This window comes from Giraffa tippelskirchi, chromosome 8 (assembly GCF_054371585.1).
Source record: "Giraffa tippelskirchi isolate mGirTip1 chromosome 8, T2T-mGirTip1v1.2.pri, whole genome shotgun sequence".
Lineage (NCBI taxonomy): Eukaryota > Metazoa > Chordata > Mammalia > Artiodactyla > Giraffidae > Giraffa > Giraffa tippelskirchi.
The window spans coordinates 5,074,241-5,090,986 of record NC_137282.1 but is presented as its reverse complement, the minus strand read 5'-3'; the positions used below and the strand labels follow the sequence as shown (position 1 = coordinate 5,090,986).

The 16,746-nt window shown below is 46.8% G+C and overlaps 1 protein-coding gene across 30 annotated transcripts in view; it reads right to left on the bottom strand.

Annotated features, from left to right (window-relative positions):
* RARB (retinoic acid receptor beta) overlaps nucleotides 1-16,746 on the bottom strand; it is a 1,227,259-nt gene that overhangs the window by 212,652 nt on the left and 997,861 nt on the right. For 29 of the 30 annotated variants that reach the window (XR_014062369.1, XM_081521062.1, XM_081521064.1 and 26 more), the window contains one exon: nucleotides 689-837. Coding sequence is in view for 28 of the 30 variants with exons in the window: in XM_081521062.1 (XP_081377188.1) it covers nucleotides 689-837 (149 nt within the window). In the remaining 2 variants the exon portion in view is untranslated. Of the gene's footprint in view, nucleotides 1-688; nucleotides 838-9,240; nucleotides 9,388-16,746 lie in introns of those variants that run through there. The other variant, XM_081521088.1, reaches the window with a different exon arrangement.

The window sequence follows — 16,746 nt, the reverse complement described above, 5'->3', positions numbered from 1 at the left end:
GAAGGGCTTCAAGACAGACACAAATCCTTTGAAAGACTGTCTGTGGGTGAGTTGGATCTGCCTATGAAGTCATTCTTTGTTTCTTCTCTCTCTTTAAAAAAAAGTAAGAAGCTCTTTCACTCAATTAAGCCTGTTGGACTCGATTACGACTGTCTAGTTTGATTCAAAGCAGCCATAGAGTCTCTGACACATGTTCAGCCTCCACGACTCCGTAGGCTGGAATTCTAAATCCAGCTCCTCTGAATTTATGACACACACACAGTAGCAAGTCCCTACAGGCTGGAAATCAAACTGTAATTCAAAGGCCACAGGGCTGAGGAAACAGCCAGAAGATAAATCCCAATTTCAACCTTGGATTCTCTGCAAGTTGATTCAGGGGACTGTCAGTCATATTTAAAAATAAAATAAAACTACAAAGACACCAGACGGCGTGTTCTAAAGAGAAATAGGGTGATGCTTTTCAGGACGCCTTCAAAAGGCTCTTGTTACCTGAAAAGAACGGCTACGGGTTATTTTAAGGGCCCTGTAACATTTGGCTTCCATCAGTCATCTGGAGAAGTTTCTGCATTTTTAACTAATGAGCTATATAAGGAAGAAATGAAACCATCAAACACAGCCCAGACCACCAGACTGATTGGAGAGGCCGGGACCGATGTCAAGGCGTCCCAGACGTGGAGCTGGCACTCACCTTACACCCCTCGCAGGCGCTGACCCCATAGTGGTAGCCGGATGACTTGTCCTGGCAGACGAAGCAGGGCTTGTACACACGGGGCGGCGGAAGCGGAGATGGGGGGCTTGGGACCAGTTCCTCGGAGCTGGTGCTCTGGGTCTCAATCGCTGTGGTGGAGATGCGGAGAGGGAGAAAAGCGAGAAAACATATTTCAGTTCATGACTTTTTCCCCAGTGGGTTCACAGGCCTCCGCCCCCAATTTCAGCTATAACATCGCCAGGACAGGCCCACAAGGCCAGCTCTCAGGGTGGGCCCTGCAGGGGGAATCTACCTCTAACGTGGGTCTTTGCAGTTTACAAAACAATCCTGCACGTCTCTCTCATTTGCAGAACGCTTCTGCACCCAGAGAGAGGTCATGTTATCACCGTTTTACCCTCAAGAGAAACAGAAACTCAGAGGAGTGGTGACTCATTCAAAACCAACAGGGCAGTGGTGCAGCCAAAGACACAAAGTCAGATGTTCACACCGCACACCCCAGGCTCTTTTTGACTCCTGTTCCGCCAGCTTCTGGTTTATTTCAGAGTCTCAGGAATGACCTGCTTGACCCTATAGTGACTTAACCTCAAGTAAGTCTCCTTAGGACAAAGGAAGAAAATGCCCCAGCCAGCCATCCAACAATGGGGAGGGTCTTCAGCGCGGGGCCAGCAATGGGGGAGAGATCTTTGCTATTCAGAGTCCCGACCCCCTTGGACCAGCAGATCAGCATCATGTCAGAGGTGATTAGAAAGCGTGGTTATCAGGGTCCAGCTCAAGCCCAAGGAGTCAGTGTGTGTGTGTGTGCTCAGTCGTGCCCAACTCTTTGCAACCCCCTGGACTGTAGCCTGCCAGGCCCCTCTGTCCATGGGATTCTCCAGGCAAGGATACTGGAGTGGGTTGCCATTTCCTCCTCTAGGGGATCTTCCTGACCCAGGGACTGAACCTATATCTCCTGTCTCCTGCACTGGCAGGTGGATTCTTGACCACTGAGCCACCGCAGAGTGAGATCTGCATCTGAACCAGACCTCTGGGTGACTGAATGGACAAGTAAGACTGAGGAGCACAGCACTGCATTAATAATGGCTCAGGCTGATGCTGCTCTTTATTCTAGATCAACCAACAGTGGACCCCCATCTCATTATCTAACCATCCCAAATCCATGAGCAAGACAGACGTACAGAACTTCAACCCCCAGTATTCTCCCATCCCCACCCCCCAGATTTATGCTCCAAATCAAAGCAAGATGTGGCCCTATTTCTATTACAGGCAAAACTGCTCATAAAGGATGATGGAAGTAGGGAAGAGAGTGACTGAAAGTGGTCAAATAATGTTCCAGAATCTTCCAAGGTCCAACCACTTTACAATATTCAGTATATTTCCCAGAGTATTACACCCCAAGTTGTTTCACTGTTCATCATCTCCCAGACTAGTTATTCTACTGACTGGATTGTCTTGTAGCCCAACTTTTAGCAAGTCAAGTCAGCCCTCCTCCCTACATGTACCATTCACCCATCCCTGTCCGGGATCCTGCCGCCAGGCTAGCCTAGTGACGCGCCAGCATCTCCCACCTCAGCTGCTGCAGAAGCCCACACTGGCCTCCCGGGCCCGCTCTCTTCTAGCCTCGGGTCCATTCTGCAAACACACAGTCAGATAGCTGCGGCAAAGTTAAAATCAATCCTCTCCCTAACCTGCCCAAAGCCCTCCAACGGTCACGGATGACAGCAAACTCCTTGCTATATGTTCAACGAGGCTCTTCCTGATATGGCGCCTTAGTGATGTCATTGGATGCAATGATTTTCCTCCCTGACTGATCTTTAAACACTTGGTTTCTGTTCCATCCCTTGAACAGGCTGAGCTCCGGTGTCAATTTTATGGATATCACACTGAGCATTCTCTGTATCTGGAAATTCTGAGACCTGCCTGTGTCTCGTGCCTTCTCTCTCCTAGATCTTTGAGCAAATGTCAGCTCCTCACAGATGGCTTTTCTAAGTAAAAGGTCCCTTCCCACTCTTGGTCACTGTATCCCCTTGTTTTATTTTCTATAATGCCCTAACTGGTGGCTAAATTTAGAACGCCTGTGCACACCATTTTATATTTGGCCTGTGCTATCCCACAAGTATGGGTCTGGGGAAACCAAGGAACTCAGATGCACTGTTTACAACTCTGCTCCAGGCCTAGAAGAGGTTCTGGCACATCATAGGTGGGTAATCGATAAATATTCAATGAATTAATACATGAGATTTTCCACTTTTCCTTCTTTGTCTTCATTCCAAGCCCCAAATGCCCCTCTAAGTTGTTAAATGGTAAAATTAGAAACCAAATAGCTTTCAAATACCCATTTGCTTCCTTTAAAAGTAATTAATTATCCCTTTGGAAGAGAATCAACTATAATTATAGTATTTTCATAATTCAGAAGAATCTTGGAATGAATTCATTAGAGCTTCGCAGGTCTAGTAGATAAATCTAGTATAGTCTTTCCTGGGTAGCTTGGCACAATCACAGCACGTGTTGCACAGGCAGGTCAGCATTTAAGATGTCACAAAAGCTCATCAGATCAGCTATCTAGCTACAGATACAAAAGGATGCCTCACACTAAGCTAATCAGCTTCACCAAAAGTAAATGAGTCATAATAGCATCAACAAGAAAACAGTACAAAATGATATACCACTGTTTGCTAAAAATGTAGGAAAACAATACAAAATAAGCTGCAAGGATACAAGGAGCTTCCCTGGTGGCTCAGTGGTAAAGCATCAACCTGCAACGCAGGAGACGTGGGTTTGATCTCAGGGCTGGGAAAGATCCCTTAGAGAAGGAAATGGCAACCCACTCCAGTATTCTTGCCTGGGAAATCCCACGGACAGAGGCGCCTGGAGGGGTATAGTCCATGGGGTCACAAAGAATCTCACAAGACTTAGCATCTAAATAACACCAATAAGGACTAAACAACAACACCAATGAGGACTAAGTAACAACACCAATAAGGATACAACATGGGGAACAGAGCCAATATTTTATAAATGGAACATAAACTTTAAAAACTTATCACTATAGTGTACATCTGTAACTTATACAATATTGGACATCAACTATATTTCAATGTTTAAAAAATCCAAGATACTGCTACTGCTGTTGTTACTATTGTTATTACTGGGTTTCACTGATCCTGAGTCATCACTGATTATAAAATGCATAGTTATTCCACATCATCATTTAAGAAAGACAGAGTACTGCCAATTAAATTATGATCCATGAGTGCTTGTGAGACACAGCCTGATTTCAGAGAAGTTAAAAAATTAAAAGCTTCTGGAGCCCCGGGGGGCGGGGGGGAGGGAAGAAAAAAAATCTAAGAAAACAAACCCATACAGAATTACCCACAATCCTTTCACTCAGAGAAAATTACTGTTATCTTGGCATCTGTCTTTCAAAACATTTTATAAATGCTTTACGTAAATGCTTTTGGTTTATTTTAATTATACTGTAGATTCTGTTTGCAACTTTGTTTAACTTACTGTGTCATGAGTTTGTTTCCTTGTCAATAAATATTTTTTCCCATAAAACATTCCATCATGATGAATATCTTTGTAGCTAATCTCAGCACATCTCTGACTATGTCCTTAGGATAAATTCTCGGAAGTAGAATTATCAATTTGAAAGGTATGGTTATTTCGTTATTTCTAGAGGGGCTGTGTCAACTTACACTCCTAGATATCACTGTGAGTGAGTCCTCCCCTAAATGCCTCCCAGAACTTTCTGATTGGTTTTATCTGTGTGTCTTTACTTCCCCTCAAGGGACCGAGCTGCGTCATCACCACGATGGTCAACCCTGAGTTGTGTGCAGTGTGGGGAGAGTGTATTTTAACGTCCCACTGGCTCACGTGGAACAGCTAATCTGGCTCGTTTAGCAAAGTTGTAAATAGAGTTCTGCTAGGGCTGGACTCAGCTGTCAGAGCTGCCTCCTAAATTTTAGAAGTGGGTGTAATTTCCATAAATACGCCGCTTTGAATTCGTGTGTTGAGAGCATCCAGCATCCCTCCCTCCCAAAGAGAGGAAACAGAACTGTGGGCAATCTAACCCCAAGCATCTTTGGCAAAGCACCTGAAAGAGGAGAGGCCTCAAAATCCTGAGACATTGTATAAAAGGTCAGTAAAAGCCTTTCCAGCGGAGGAGAGTCACTTATAACCACAGACTGAATCAGAAGACTTTTCCTGAACAGCTGTACAGATGAAAATGTTCTATTTGGAAGGAATCAATAGTGAACGCTGTGGACTTCTCCTAAGGCCGTGGTGATTTCACCAGCAGTGCTATCAACTTTCCCATATTTGTACAACGGATGCTCATGTGTTTAATTGTTTAATTCCCTGAACAGCTATAACATGCCAAGTGTATGTTATATGCTACGGACGGTACGTGGTGTAATCCCTTAGCCCTGACAAGTTTGGCCCAATATAGAGTAAACTAACAATTAGAAATATAATACAGTGGTTCTCAAATTTGGCTGTATATTAGAACTACCTGGGGAGCTTTAAAACTCCTAGTGCTTGGGCTGTATCTAGGACCGATTACGCCAGAATGCCTGGGAGCGGGAGCCAGGCATCAGCACTTAAAAAAAAAAAAATTCCCAGGTGAATCCAAATTGCAGCAGTTTGGGAACCACGGATAAATGACATATCAGAGAGGGCTATATAAGCCTTATTCAGCTCAGAAAAATCATGGGAGTCTTCCCAGAGGAGGTGACCAGGCTGTTTTGAAGAATGAATTGATTCTGTTGCAGTTTGCAATGTGAATCCTACAAATGCCATGCGTGCATCCCATACAAACATAAATAGAAAGACTTATATGTGATAAGAAACAATGATCATTGGAAACAATTTCCCATTGGTGGTAAAGAATTAACTGACTGTATATAGTCAAATATCCCCTCAAACTGGATAATCGCTGGTCTCGCACTTCCTCCGTGTGGCCCACGACACTGAGAACAACGCAAAGCAAAAAAAGAAGCATCTCAGTGGTGCCGTCAGACTGCCAAAGCTGGCTTTAAGCAAACAAGCCAACACGAGCTGTAGAATTACAACGAGGATACGGCATCAATATAAAAGCGGATTTGAACTCCGAGGCAGCCTCGGGCTGTCTCGGTAACACAGCAAAAACGTAACTGTGGCCAAGTTTTCTTGGTGCTCCTCTTCCTCCGTGTTGCCCCTTTATTTCCACCCCAGTGAGGACGGCGGGGGACGAGCCAGGTGGGCAGCCCACGGCTCCCCTCACAGTCAGTGTTTAAGATAGCTACAGAGTGCCTGGCCATTGATCTGCCCCCTGTCATCCTGCTTAAATCAATAATCTATTAGTCCCTTTAAATGAGAGGTAGATTCATCAAATGCCCTTGAGAGGCCTCAAACATTCTGTTCCTTATTCTGGGCAAGCACAATCAGTCTCTGGAATGATAAAATTTTTGCTCGAAAACTCTGCAGGCTCAGCAGACAACGTGCCCTGTGTTAGCTCATTCAGCGATCTCAGGCAGGCCAGAGAATGCAGTTTTTAGACTTCCCAGGGGGGAAAAAGAGGCTGGTGTCATTCAATAAAACAACGGCACTCCAGCCATCCTGTGGGGATTTCAGTTTGGGGAAAAGCAGTCTTTGAGGACTCATCTGGCCCTGCTTTTTCTTTATTTCCCTGCTTACCTATTGTCCCGTTCTGTTTTGGCCGGTGGCTGCCTCCAAGGTGGCATCCAAACTGAGCACCAGACCAGCTGTCAGGGACCCTCCAAGGCAGGAGCTTCTGTGCTCTGGTGAGCTGGGCGTTTGGCTCCACGGGTCCCTGCCCAGAGCAGTCAGCACAAGAGGTGCTCAGGGGCCTCCTCCAGGCTGCCAGAGGAGACAGCCGATCCACACCTGCACTGACAGAAGCTTCTAGCCCATATTCTAAACCTCTCCGTTCCCGCCACGCAGAGGAGGCTGTCACTAGGGCAAACAAAGCTAGAGGCACCTTCCTTGCAGAAAAGCCACCACAAGTCTTGTTTGCCTGTATGCTAACGCTCCTCCAGGTGTGTCTGGACCACAAGCAGCAGCAGACTTCTGGGGGGAGTGAGGAAGGCTTTTGCTTTAAATGAGTGATTTTCAGACTATCTATGGTAAAGGACCATTTCTTTTTTTTTTTCATCATAGATTGATAGAAAGTAATAAAAGCCAATCTCGAGGGGGAAAAACATACAGAATGAAATCTCCCGGAGAAAAGGAATTTCAGAAAAGATGCTCAAAACACAAGCTAAAAGTTAAAAAGAGGGAAAAAAACGATTTTTTTCTAGACATAAAATTACTCTGTCAAATTGCTGGACAAATTTCTCAACATCTGCTCTCGCTGCCCCATTCTTCCAGGACTGGCAAGGGGCCGAAGCTGGCACTTTGAGAAGCACAGCTCTCTGAAGGACTCCAAACTCCAATGTTGTTTGCAGACAAAACAAAAACAAACTAAACGAAGTCTCCACTGATCAGATTCTGCACAAAAGCAGGATACCAGCACTCTCAAGTGTCACAGTTTTTTAAACACTGTCACAACTCTGGAGGTCTAATTCACTCCAAAAAAAAAAGCAAAAAAAAAGTAAATAATAATGCTGTTGCATGTTAAGAGGACTTGGTGCTTATAACTTAACTCACCTGAGAAAACACAGTAAAATGTCCTTGTTGTTACAACACACCTGAGTGTCATTTAAACACACAGAAAGCTTCTAACAATAGCTCCCTTCACAATTCCTAACATGCCTGGCATTCTTCTAAAGGTTAGATTAAGTAGCAGATAACATTTTTAAGAGAAGGCCCAGTATACTTTTTTTTTTCCTTTGTGAGAATTAATTTACAGCTGGCTAAGCCATGTTGACAGACTTCAGGATTTTACGTTGGGCCTGATTAGACGCGGGGCGGGGGTAGGGGGGTGGGGAGGCAGGCATCCCGCGTTATGAAAGTCTTGCCTTTTTCACTAGAACCTTCGAAGATTAAGACAGTATTTTAATGCACTCTCTGGGCAGCCGAGCTTTAAAAGAAAGGAGCTGTAAATCAAAAGGCATTTCCTGCATGGCCCCCGGGGAATTTCGAGCCCCGAGCTCCGGGACCCGGTGGGAGGGAGTCATTTCAGCTAATTAAGGGAGAAGCGCAAAGTGTTGCATTTGGTCAAAACATTCAGTTGGGTTTCATTTTTGTTGGCACCGAAGACAGCCGGTCTGGATTTCCACCCCCCACCTTTTTCTGTGGATGCACTGCAGGATCGCAAGACCCACAGCTCACATACATTAGGGAGAAAGTCAAAGGAAACGCCAAAGTTCAACCAAAGTACAAGTAATTAGAACCAGATTCTGCGCTGCGGGCGTGTACGCATGCGCGCGCGCGCACGCGGCCCTTCTATTAAAATATTCTTTACACGTGAGCGCGGGGGACCTCGGTGCGGCCGCTCATTTAATTTTCCAGTGGGGGTTGGGGGCGGGGTCTGCTTTTAATCATCTTTCAGGAAAAGCGGTTTGTTTCCACACTCGGGGGATTTTGCAAATCTGTGAATCGCATTTTGAAAATTAGTTGATTGCCAAAGAAGAAAAACTCGGGTTTGGAACGGTCCTGCCTCGCTCCGCTGCTGGCTTTGTTATCCCTAAGCAGCTCCGAGATCAGTCCCAGGTCTGGGGAAGGGGAGGGGAGGTTGTGGGGGTGGGGGGGACGTCGGGGCGGGCTCCGGCAGTCTTGACTCAGTAACCTGCCCGTGACCCTAAAGGAGTGTGTGCTTGCCCGGGTCGCCCGGGATGCTGGCCCAGGGCTGGGGCTGAGGCTCGGAGAACCCCTGCCATTCTCACCGCGCGGGCAACAGGTGCTGAGCACCGGCAGGGGACCAGAGGGGCGGGGAGGACTTTGATTTTCAAGCCCTTAAAGAAAGGCTGGCCTGCGGCCCCTGCCTCGGCACCACCTGGGAGCCTGGTGGAAGGCGAGACTCCCGCGCACCCCTGCCTTGCTCCAGAAGTGCCTGCCGAATCCAAACAGCCATGTTAACAAAAGCCCTAGATTAATTCCCAGGCCCAGCAGCAACATCGGAGACACCCGGACATAAAAATGCCTTGTTACTGTCCTAACCTCTCCGGAATCCCAAACAATCTGCTGAGTCAATTTGGCATCGGGACTGTGCCGGCTTCCCCTTTGCTCAGGTCCGCCCCGAACACCGGAGAAGGCAACGGCACCCCACTCCAGTACTCTTGCCTGGAGAATCCCATGGATGGAGGAGCCTGGTAGGCTACAGTCCATGGGGTCGCTAACAGTTGGACACGACTAAGCGACTTCACTTTCACTTTTCCCTTTCATGCACTGGAGAAGGAAATGGCACCCCACTCCAGTATTCTTGCCTGGAGAATCCCAGGGACGGCGGAGACCAGTGGGCTGCCGTCTATGGGGTCGCACAGAGTCGGACACGACTGAAGCGACTTAGCAGCAGCAGCAGCCCCGAACACTCCCCTCCTTGGGCAGTTAGGACATTATTCAGATCTCCAGGCTGCCAGTGTGTTTATGCTCACCAGAAGCCTGCATCTTCTCCCACGGAATTTTGGCAGTGGGTTTTAGTTGGCGGAGTAGGGGTCGGAGTTGGAGGGAAGAGCTGAACTAACAGCACCTACCATTTACTGAGCACTTACTAAGTGCCCAGGGCTGCGCCAAGTGTTTGTAACTAAGGCAGAACCGCGTTGACTCCGCCCCGGAGGGCAGGGCCGCCGAAGTAGGCGCCTTAGCATCCCAGAAATTTAAACACAAGACTATTAGTTTTACAAGAGATTTAACTGGCTGAATAGACACTTTTTTTTTAAGATTTTTTTTTTAACGTGGACCATGTTTAAAGTCTTTATTGAATTTGTTACAATATTGCTTCTGTCTTATGCTTTGATGTTTTTGGCCAGGAGCACGTGGGATCTCAGTTCTGGGAGCAGGGATGGAACCCCCAGGCCCTGCAGTGAAGGCGAGGTCTTAACCACTGGACCTCGAGGGAAGTCTCCACATTACTCTTGTTTCACTCAAACCTACAGCTTTTAAAGCTTTTTAACCCACCTCCTTTATCTCCTTCCTCTGCTAGGAGCATGACTAGGTGTGGTCCGCCAGGGCGTGTTTACTCCCGCTGGAGAACTGTAGAGTTGTGTACCTCCCTTTCTTTTTATTGCTGGTTATAATTTTCCAAACACTGACTTGAATCGAGGCATGGTTAAATTTGACAAGATAGTTTAAGCCTTACCTAGAAAGACAGGCTGAGGATCCACTGATCTTCCTGTGCTGCAGTTACACCTGCCTGGGCTCTTGGCCAGCAGCAGAAATTATTCCTGGGACTGACTTTCACCATGGGAAGTGCTGTCATATTTTCCTAAGGGACTATGACACATTCAACACCTACATTTCATTTTTATAATATGCTTTCTTGCTTCAAGGAACATAGTCGAAAATTATCTCCTAGGTTGTTTTAGGTGACGTTTGTAACAGATGATGCTTTAGATCACTATTTTCTAGGACAGACTAAGATAGCTTGTGACAGGTTCAAATAAATTCTCTCTTAAAATCACTTAACGGCCCAACACATCTAACTACTTATTAATGATGTGAACTGAGAGGCATCAGAAATGGAAGGCGTTAACGCAACAAACGCTAGACCCAGTCTCTGGAGTCAAGTACAGATGAAGCTAATTGCATCACAATATGAAGGTCCCTGAAGAGTTAATCTCCACACCAAATGATTCAGTCTCATATTCTACTTCCAATCAGGATTCCCATAATTCTTAAAAAGCAATTATTGCACTAACAAATGACATTCTATTATCTGTTCAAATTTCTTACACCCACAGTGAATTAAAACAAGAGCATTAAAATGTATATCATCTTAGATATACAATTCTTTGCTTATATCCCATAAATATATTTGGAAATCACACTGATACCAGCCTTACAGAAAAGTAATGAGGGGAGGTACTTTAAGGGAATAGTTTAAAAGAGGACGTTTTGTCACACAGAAATTTTTGCCACTCTTTTCCCAGCTCTGAGTACGTTCAAGGGTAAAGACACCAGAATGTAGCCAACCCCTCCTTTGCAACAAAGTAATGCTGTACTTACTGGGTCACCTTTTGCTGCAAAGAAGTGTTGTTTTTGTTATATTTTGTTATTTTACAGGTATATACTCATATTAGTGGCTTCAAAATAACTTGGAAACCAATTCAATCCTCATCATCTGGGTTTTCTTGTTTCCTAAAAAGAACTAAAATGCCCTGAACCTGCATAAAACCGTGTAGGGAAGTGATGGGAAGGTCATTGGCTTTGCTGCCAGAACCACCTGGCTAGGATCCCTCTTCTGCCACTGATTAATTTAGTGACCAGAGAGTTTTCTTTCCTTCTCTGCACCCTAGTGTCCTCTTGGACACTGCAGATAATCCTAAAATTCCTGCTGGTGAAAGAGAGAATATGTTTGCAACTTGCTTGACACAGTGTTCAGTAAGTGATGGTCAACCCAGACCTCCCCATCCGTCCACTTTTCCCTCCAACTTTTTTAACATTGAACAGTGGCTCTTAACTAACACTGATTTTCAGCCCCTTAAGAGATAGGTCCGGAGAGATTCTGGCTGTCATAACTGGGGGCAACTACAGGCATTTATTGATTACAGGCCAAGGATGCTACCGAACATCCCACAGTGTACCCCAATGTTCACAGAAGCACTCTCCAAGATTACCAAGAAATGGAAGCAACCTAAATGCCCACAGAGGAATGGATAAAGATGTGGCATATATATATATATATATATAATGGAATATTAGTTGGCCATAAAAAAGAATGAAATAATGCTATTTGCAGCAGGTGGTGCTAGTGGTAAAGAATCTACCTGCCAATGAAGGAGATGTAAGAGATGAGGGTTCCAGTCCCGGGGTTGGGAAGATCCCCTGGAGAAAGGAATGGCTACCCACTCCAGTGTCCTTGCCTGGAGAATCCCATGGAGAGAAGAGCCTGGTGGCCACAGTCTAGGGGGTCACAAAGAGTTGGACACGACTGAAGTAACTTAGTACGCACGCACACAGCAACATGATGGACCTCAAGGTCATCATACTTGAGTGAAGTACGTCAGAGAAAGACAGCGCCATAGGGTGCCATTTATATGAGGAATCTAAAAAATGGTACAAAAGAACAGAGAATCATAGGTGTAGAGAACAAAGCTTATGGTTACTAAGGAGGAAAGGAGGGAGGTGGGATGAACTGGGAGACTGGGATGACATATACACACCACTGTATATAAAATAGATAACCAATAACAACCTGCTGTTTAGCACAGGTCATTTCTACTCAGAACTCTGTAATGATCTATATGGGAAAAATCAAAAAAACATATCCACTTTATATATATATATGTATAAATATAAAACTGATTCACTTTGCTGTATACCTGAAACTAACACAAGAGTGCAAATCAACTCTACAGGGCTTTCCTGGTGGTCCAGCGGCTAAGACTCCAAGCTCCCAATGCAGGGGCCGGGGGTTCGATCCCTGGTCAGAGAACTAGATCCCGCGTGCTGCAACTAAGATCCAGAGCAGTCAGATAAATAAAAGCAAACAGAAAACATCCCACACTGCACGGGACAGCCCTCCCCACCCCCACACAGCGATGAACTGTCTGGCCCAGATTAGAAATAACGCTGAGGTTGAAGAAGCCCGCTCCAGGGTAAGGGAACTATTTGCGGGATGAACTTTAGGACAAAAAAATAATTTCCCGCAGCTGGGGAGACAGAGGCAGGAGGCCAGTTCCTGACACAGCCTCTTAGCTGTGTTTACATGTGGAATCTAAAAAAAAAAAAAAAAAAAATGGTACAAATGTCGGTCAGGTCAGCTTCCGTGGCCTCAGTTTCCTAATCTGGGAAATGGGGATGACAAGCGTGTATAGCACACTGCTGGGTTCACACCAGGTAAACAACAGAAGTCTACATTTGAGTATTCTTTAGAGAATCTGGGAGCAGGTGGGCGAGCCATCTCTTAATGTGACCAGCACCTTAGACTACAGGAAGCTGTCATCCAGGCAAACGAGAGCGATACCACGATATGAACAGCGACACTCGTGGGGCACGCACCTCTCCCATCCTGTTCTCAGCGTCTGACATGTGTTCATTCATTTGACCCCCATAAGGGCTCTGTGGGTGAGCTCGTTTTTTATTTCTAAAAAAATACTTCCTGGCAAGACATGGAGGTGCAGACTGGTGAGGGAACTTGCTCGAGGTCATACAGTCGGGAGCGGATAAGCAGGAATTGGCAGGCAAGTGATTTGGGTTCAAGAGAACGGGTGTGACCCGGGTGCTGGGAGAGGACCGGACACTGACATCCTGTCTTGTGATCCCGTAGAACTTCTTTGGCCGGAGGCTGGCAGAGACCCTGGCAGCAAGTTTGAGAAAATACAGACCATGTCAAGCAGACCCATGCCTAAGGACCAAAAGTAAAACTGGAGAATGAACACAGAAAGAAGCCAAAGGGACAGAAAGAATGCACTTTCTTCTTTCCAGTCAAAGCAGTGCAGTAGGAAAGTCCCCTAGAAGCAAACCCAGGGGTCAGGAGGCACACGCATCGCAGGCTGGAACCCCTCCCTCACCTTCCCTGCCAAGAAGGGGGAAAGGGTGGCAGCGGCTCAGATGAGGGTCCGAGGGCGTGTGAGTCCGCGTGTAACTCAGGCCACACGTGGCTCGCTCACCCCCAGCTTGGGGGCTCTGCTGGGGAGGGGGAGAGGAGGGCTCTGGCCCCCTTCCTGGGCTGTTCTCCCTTTCTTGCCAGTGGACCACATCCTCTTCCTTAGCCAGGATGTATCTGGCACAAGAAGGAAACGCGAGGCTGTGTGATGGCTCTGCTGTCTGTCCTGCCTGTCCCTGTCTGCAGGTTCGGGATGCCTTCAGGAGGGATGGGTCTCCTGGGAGGACCGCGGCGTGGGGGAGCGACCAGAAACACCGGCAAAGCTTCTAGCGGATGAACACAACGACTGAGCTAGTGAGGGAGACGGCGACACACGCCCGCTCCAAGGGACGCACTGGGGGGTATTTCATTTTCAAAGATTCTTGTGTTTCTACATGGAATGTTCAGATTAGAGAGATGCTCTAACAAGGTTGATTTTTCTTCTTTCGTAACAGTGATTTCTCACTGTTTCTTCATGTGAGAGGGATGAGGGCGTCAAAGTGCTTTCGTTTCAGTTCTTAAAAGAGAAAATTGCTGGGGCTTCCCTGGTGGTTCAGGGGTTGAGAACCCACCTTGCAACGCAGGCAACGTGGGCTTGGTCCCTGGTCCAGGAAGATCCCATGTGCGGAAGAGCAAGTAAGCCCACACAGTGCAACTGCTGAGCTGGTGCGCTCTGGAACCCCTGTGCTTTGGAACCCACTAAACCTAACCCCGCTCTGGAACCCCCGTGCTCTGGAACCCACTAACCCTAACCTCGGTCTGGAACCCCCGCGCTCTGAACCCCTGCACTCTGGAACCCACTAACCCTAACCCTGCTCTGGAACCCCCGTGCTCTGGAACCCCTGCACTCTAGAACCCCTGTGCTCTGGAACCCCAAACCCATGTGTTCCGGAACCCCCGTGCTCTGGAACCCACTAACCCTAACCCCACTCTGGAACCCCCGTGCTCTGGAACCTTGAACCGACCAACCCTAACAACTCTCTGGAACCCCCACTCTCTGGAACCCACTAACTCTAACCCTGCTCTGGAACCCACTGACCCTAACCCTGCTCTGGAACCCACTAACCCTAACCCTGCTCTGGAACCCACTGACTCTAAACCCGCTCTGGAACCCCCGCGTTCTGGAACCCCGCACCCACGTGTTCTGGAACCTAGTGCTCTGGAACCCACGCGCCACAGTGAGAGTGCTGTGCCATAAGGAAAGATCCCGCAGATGTCTCAAAGATCCTGACAGCTGAATAAACAAATAAATAGTAAAAAAAAAAAAAAAAAGAAGTTGCTAAACAAACTTATGGTTACCAAAGTGGGAAATGTGGCGTGGAGAGATGAATCAGAAGTTTGGGATTAGCACACAAACACTACTGTATGCTTCCCAGGTGGCGCTAGTGGTAAAGAATCCACCTGCCAACGCAGGAGACAAGAGAGACACGGATTCCATCCCTGGGCTGGGAAGCTCCCCTGGAGGAGGGCACAGCAACCCACTCCAGTATACTTGTCTGGATAATCTCATGGACAGAGGAGCCTGGCAGGCTACAGTCCACAGGGGTGCAAAGAGTCGGACATGAGTGAAGTGACGCAGCACGCATGAATGACTAGATGAAACACATTACTGACCATAGAGCCCAGGGAGCTCTACCCGACACGCTTTAATAACCTGTATGGGGCAAGAATCTGAAAAAGAGTGGATACATGTATAACGGAATCACTTTGCTGTCTCCGTGAAACTAACACAACATTGTAAATCAACTATACTCCAATATAAAATAAAAAACAAAGGGAGACCAAAAAAAAAAACCACCTTCACAGAAACACTCAGGATAATGTTTGACCAAGTATCTGGGCACCCCATGGCACCCCAGGCAAGTTGACACATAAAATGAACCACTCTGATTTTCTTTTCGGGATGATGAAAGTGTTCTAAAATTAGATAGTGGTGGTAGTTGCACAACTCTGAATATATTAAAACCCACTAATTGTATACTTTGAGAGGCTGAACTGAATGATATGTAAATTAAATCTCAGTAAAGCTTTAAAAAAAAGAAGAAATTGTTAAGGAAAACTTGAAGAAATAATTCAAAGAAACTTTTACCACATGTGAGAAGGCCTCAAGGCTCAGGTCTTTGGGGATATTCCTTTCTTCAGGGAACTTTCCATCTTGACAGACAAGCTGAGGCACGTGGCTAGAAATGTGAACTGTGAAGCCTGCTGGTCTGGGTTCAGATCCTAATTCTCCTAGCTGTGTGACTTTGGGCAAGCTCCTTAATGTCTCTGAGTCTCCACTTCTCCTTGTAAAAACAGACAGCATACCACCCACCAGATCACTGTGTGCATTCAAGGATGAATCACGGTGAAGTACTGGGCCCAGTGCCTGCCCACAGGTCCTGCAAGCAGAGTTACCATCATTACAGGATCAGGGGCTCCTGCCTGTGCTGATCAACCTCAACACTGTTCACCTCCCATCTCCCTCCTCCACATCAGTCTCAAGTCTTGATATGCTAAGAACAGATAGTGCATATTAACGCATATCTATGGAATCCAGGAAAATGGTACAGATGAACGTACCCGCAGGGCAGGATAGAGACACAGTCGAGAATGGACTTGCGGATGCAGCGGGGGCAGGAGTGGGTGGGACGGATTGGGAGAGTATACGCACAACATACGACATATACGCACAACCAGGTGTCAAACAGCTGGTGGGAAGCTGCTGGAGAGCACAGGGCGCCTCAGCCCGGGTGCTCTGAGATGGCCTAGGGGGCGGGACGGGGGAGGGAGGCTCCACGGGGAGGCGAGGTGTGTATCTACAGAAATATATATTTGCTGACCCTGATGCTGGGAAAGATTGAAGGCAAAAGCAGAAGAGGGCGGCAGAGAACGAGATGGCTGGCTGGCATCACCAACTCAATGGACATGAGTCTGAGCGAGGTCCCAGAGGAAGTGAACGACAGGGGAGCCTGGCATGCTGCCCTCAACGGGATTGAAGAGTTGGACATGACTGAGCCACTGAACAGCAACAACGATACTTACAGCTGATTTATGCTGTTGTACAGCTGAAACCAACACAACGTTGTAAAGCAATTACTCTCCAATTAAAACAACTATATATATATATATATATATGCGTATATATGGAATTTGAAAGATGGTAACGATAACCCTATATGCGAGACAGAATAAGAGACACAGATGCATAGAACAGTCTTATGGACTCTGAGGGAGAAGGTGAGGGTGGGACGTTCTGGGAGAATAGCATTGAAACATATATATTATCATATGTGAAACAGAACACCATTCCATGTTTGATGCATGAGACAAATGCTCAGGGCTGGGGCAATGGGATGACCCAGAGGGATGGGAT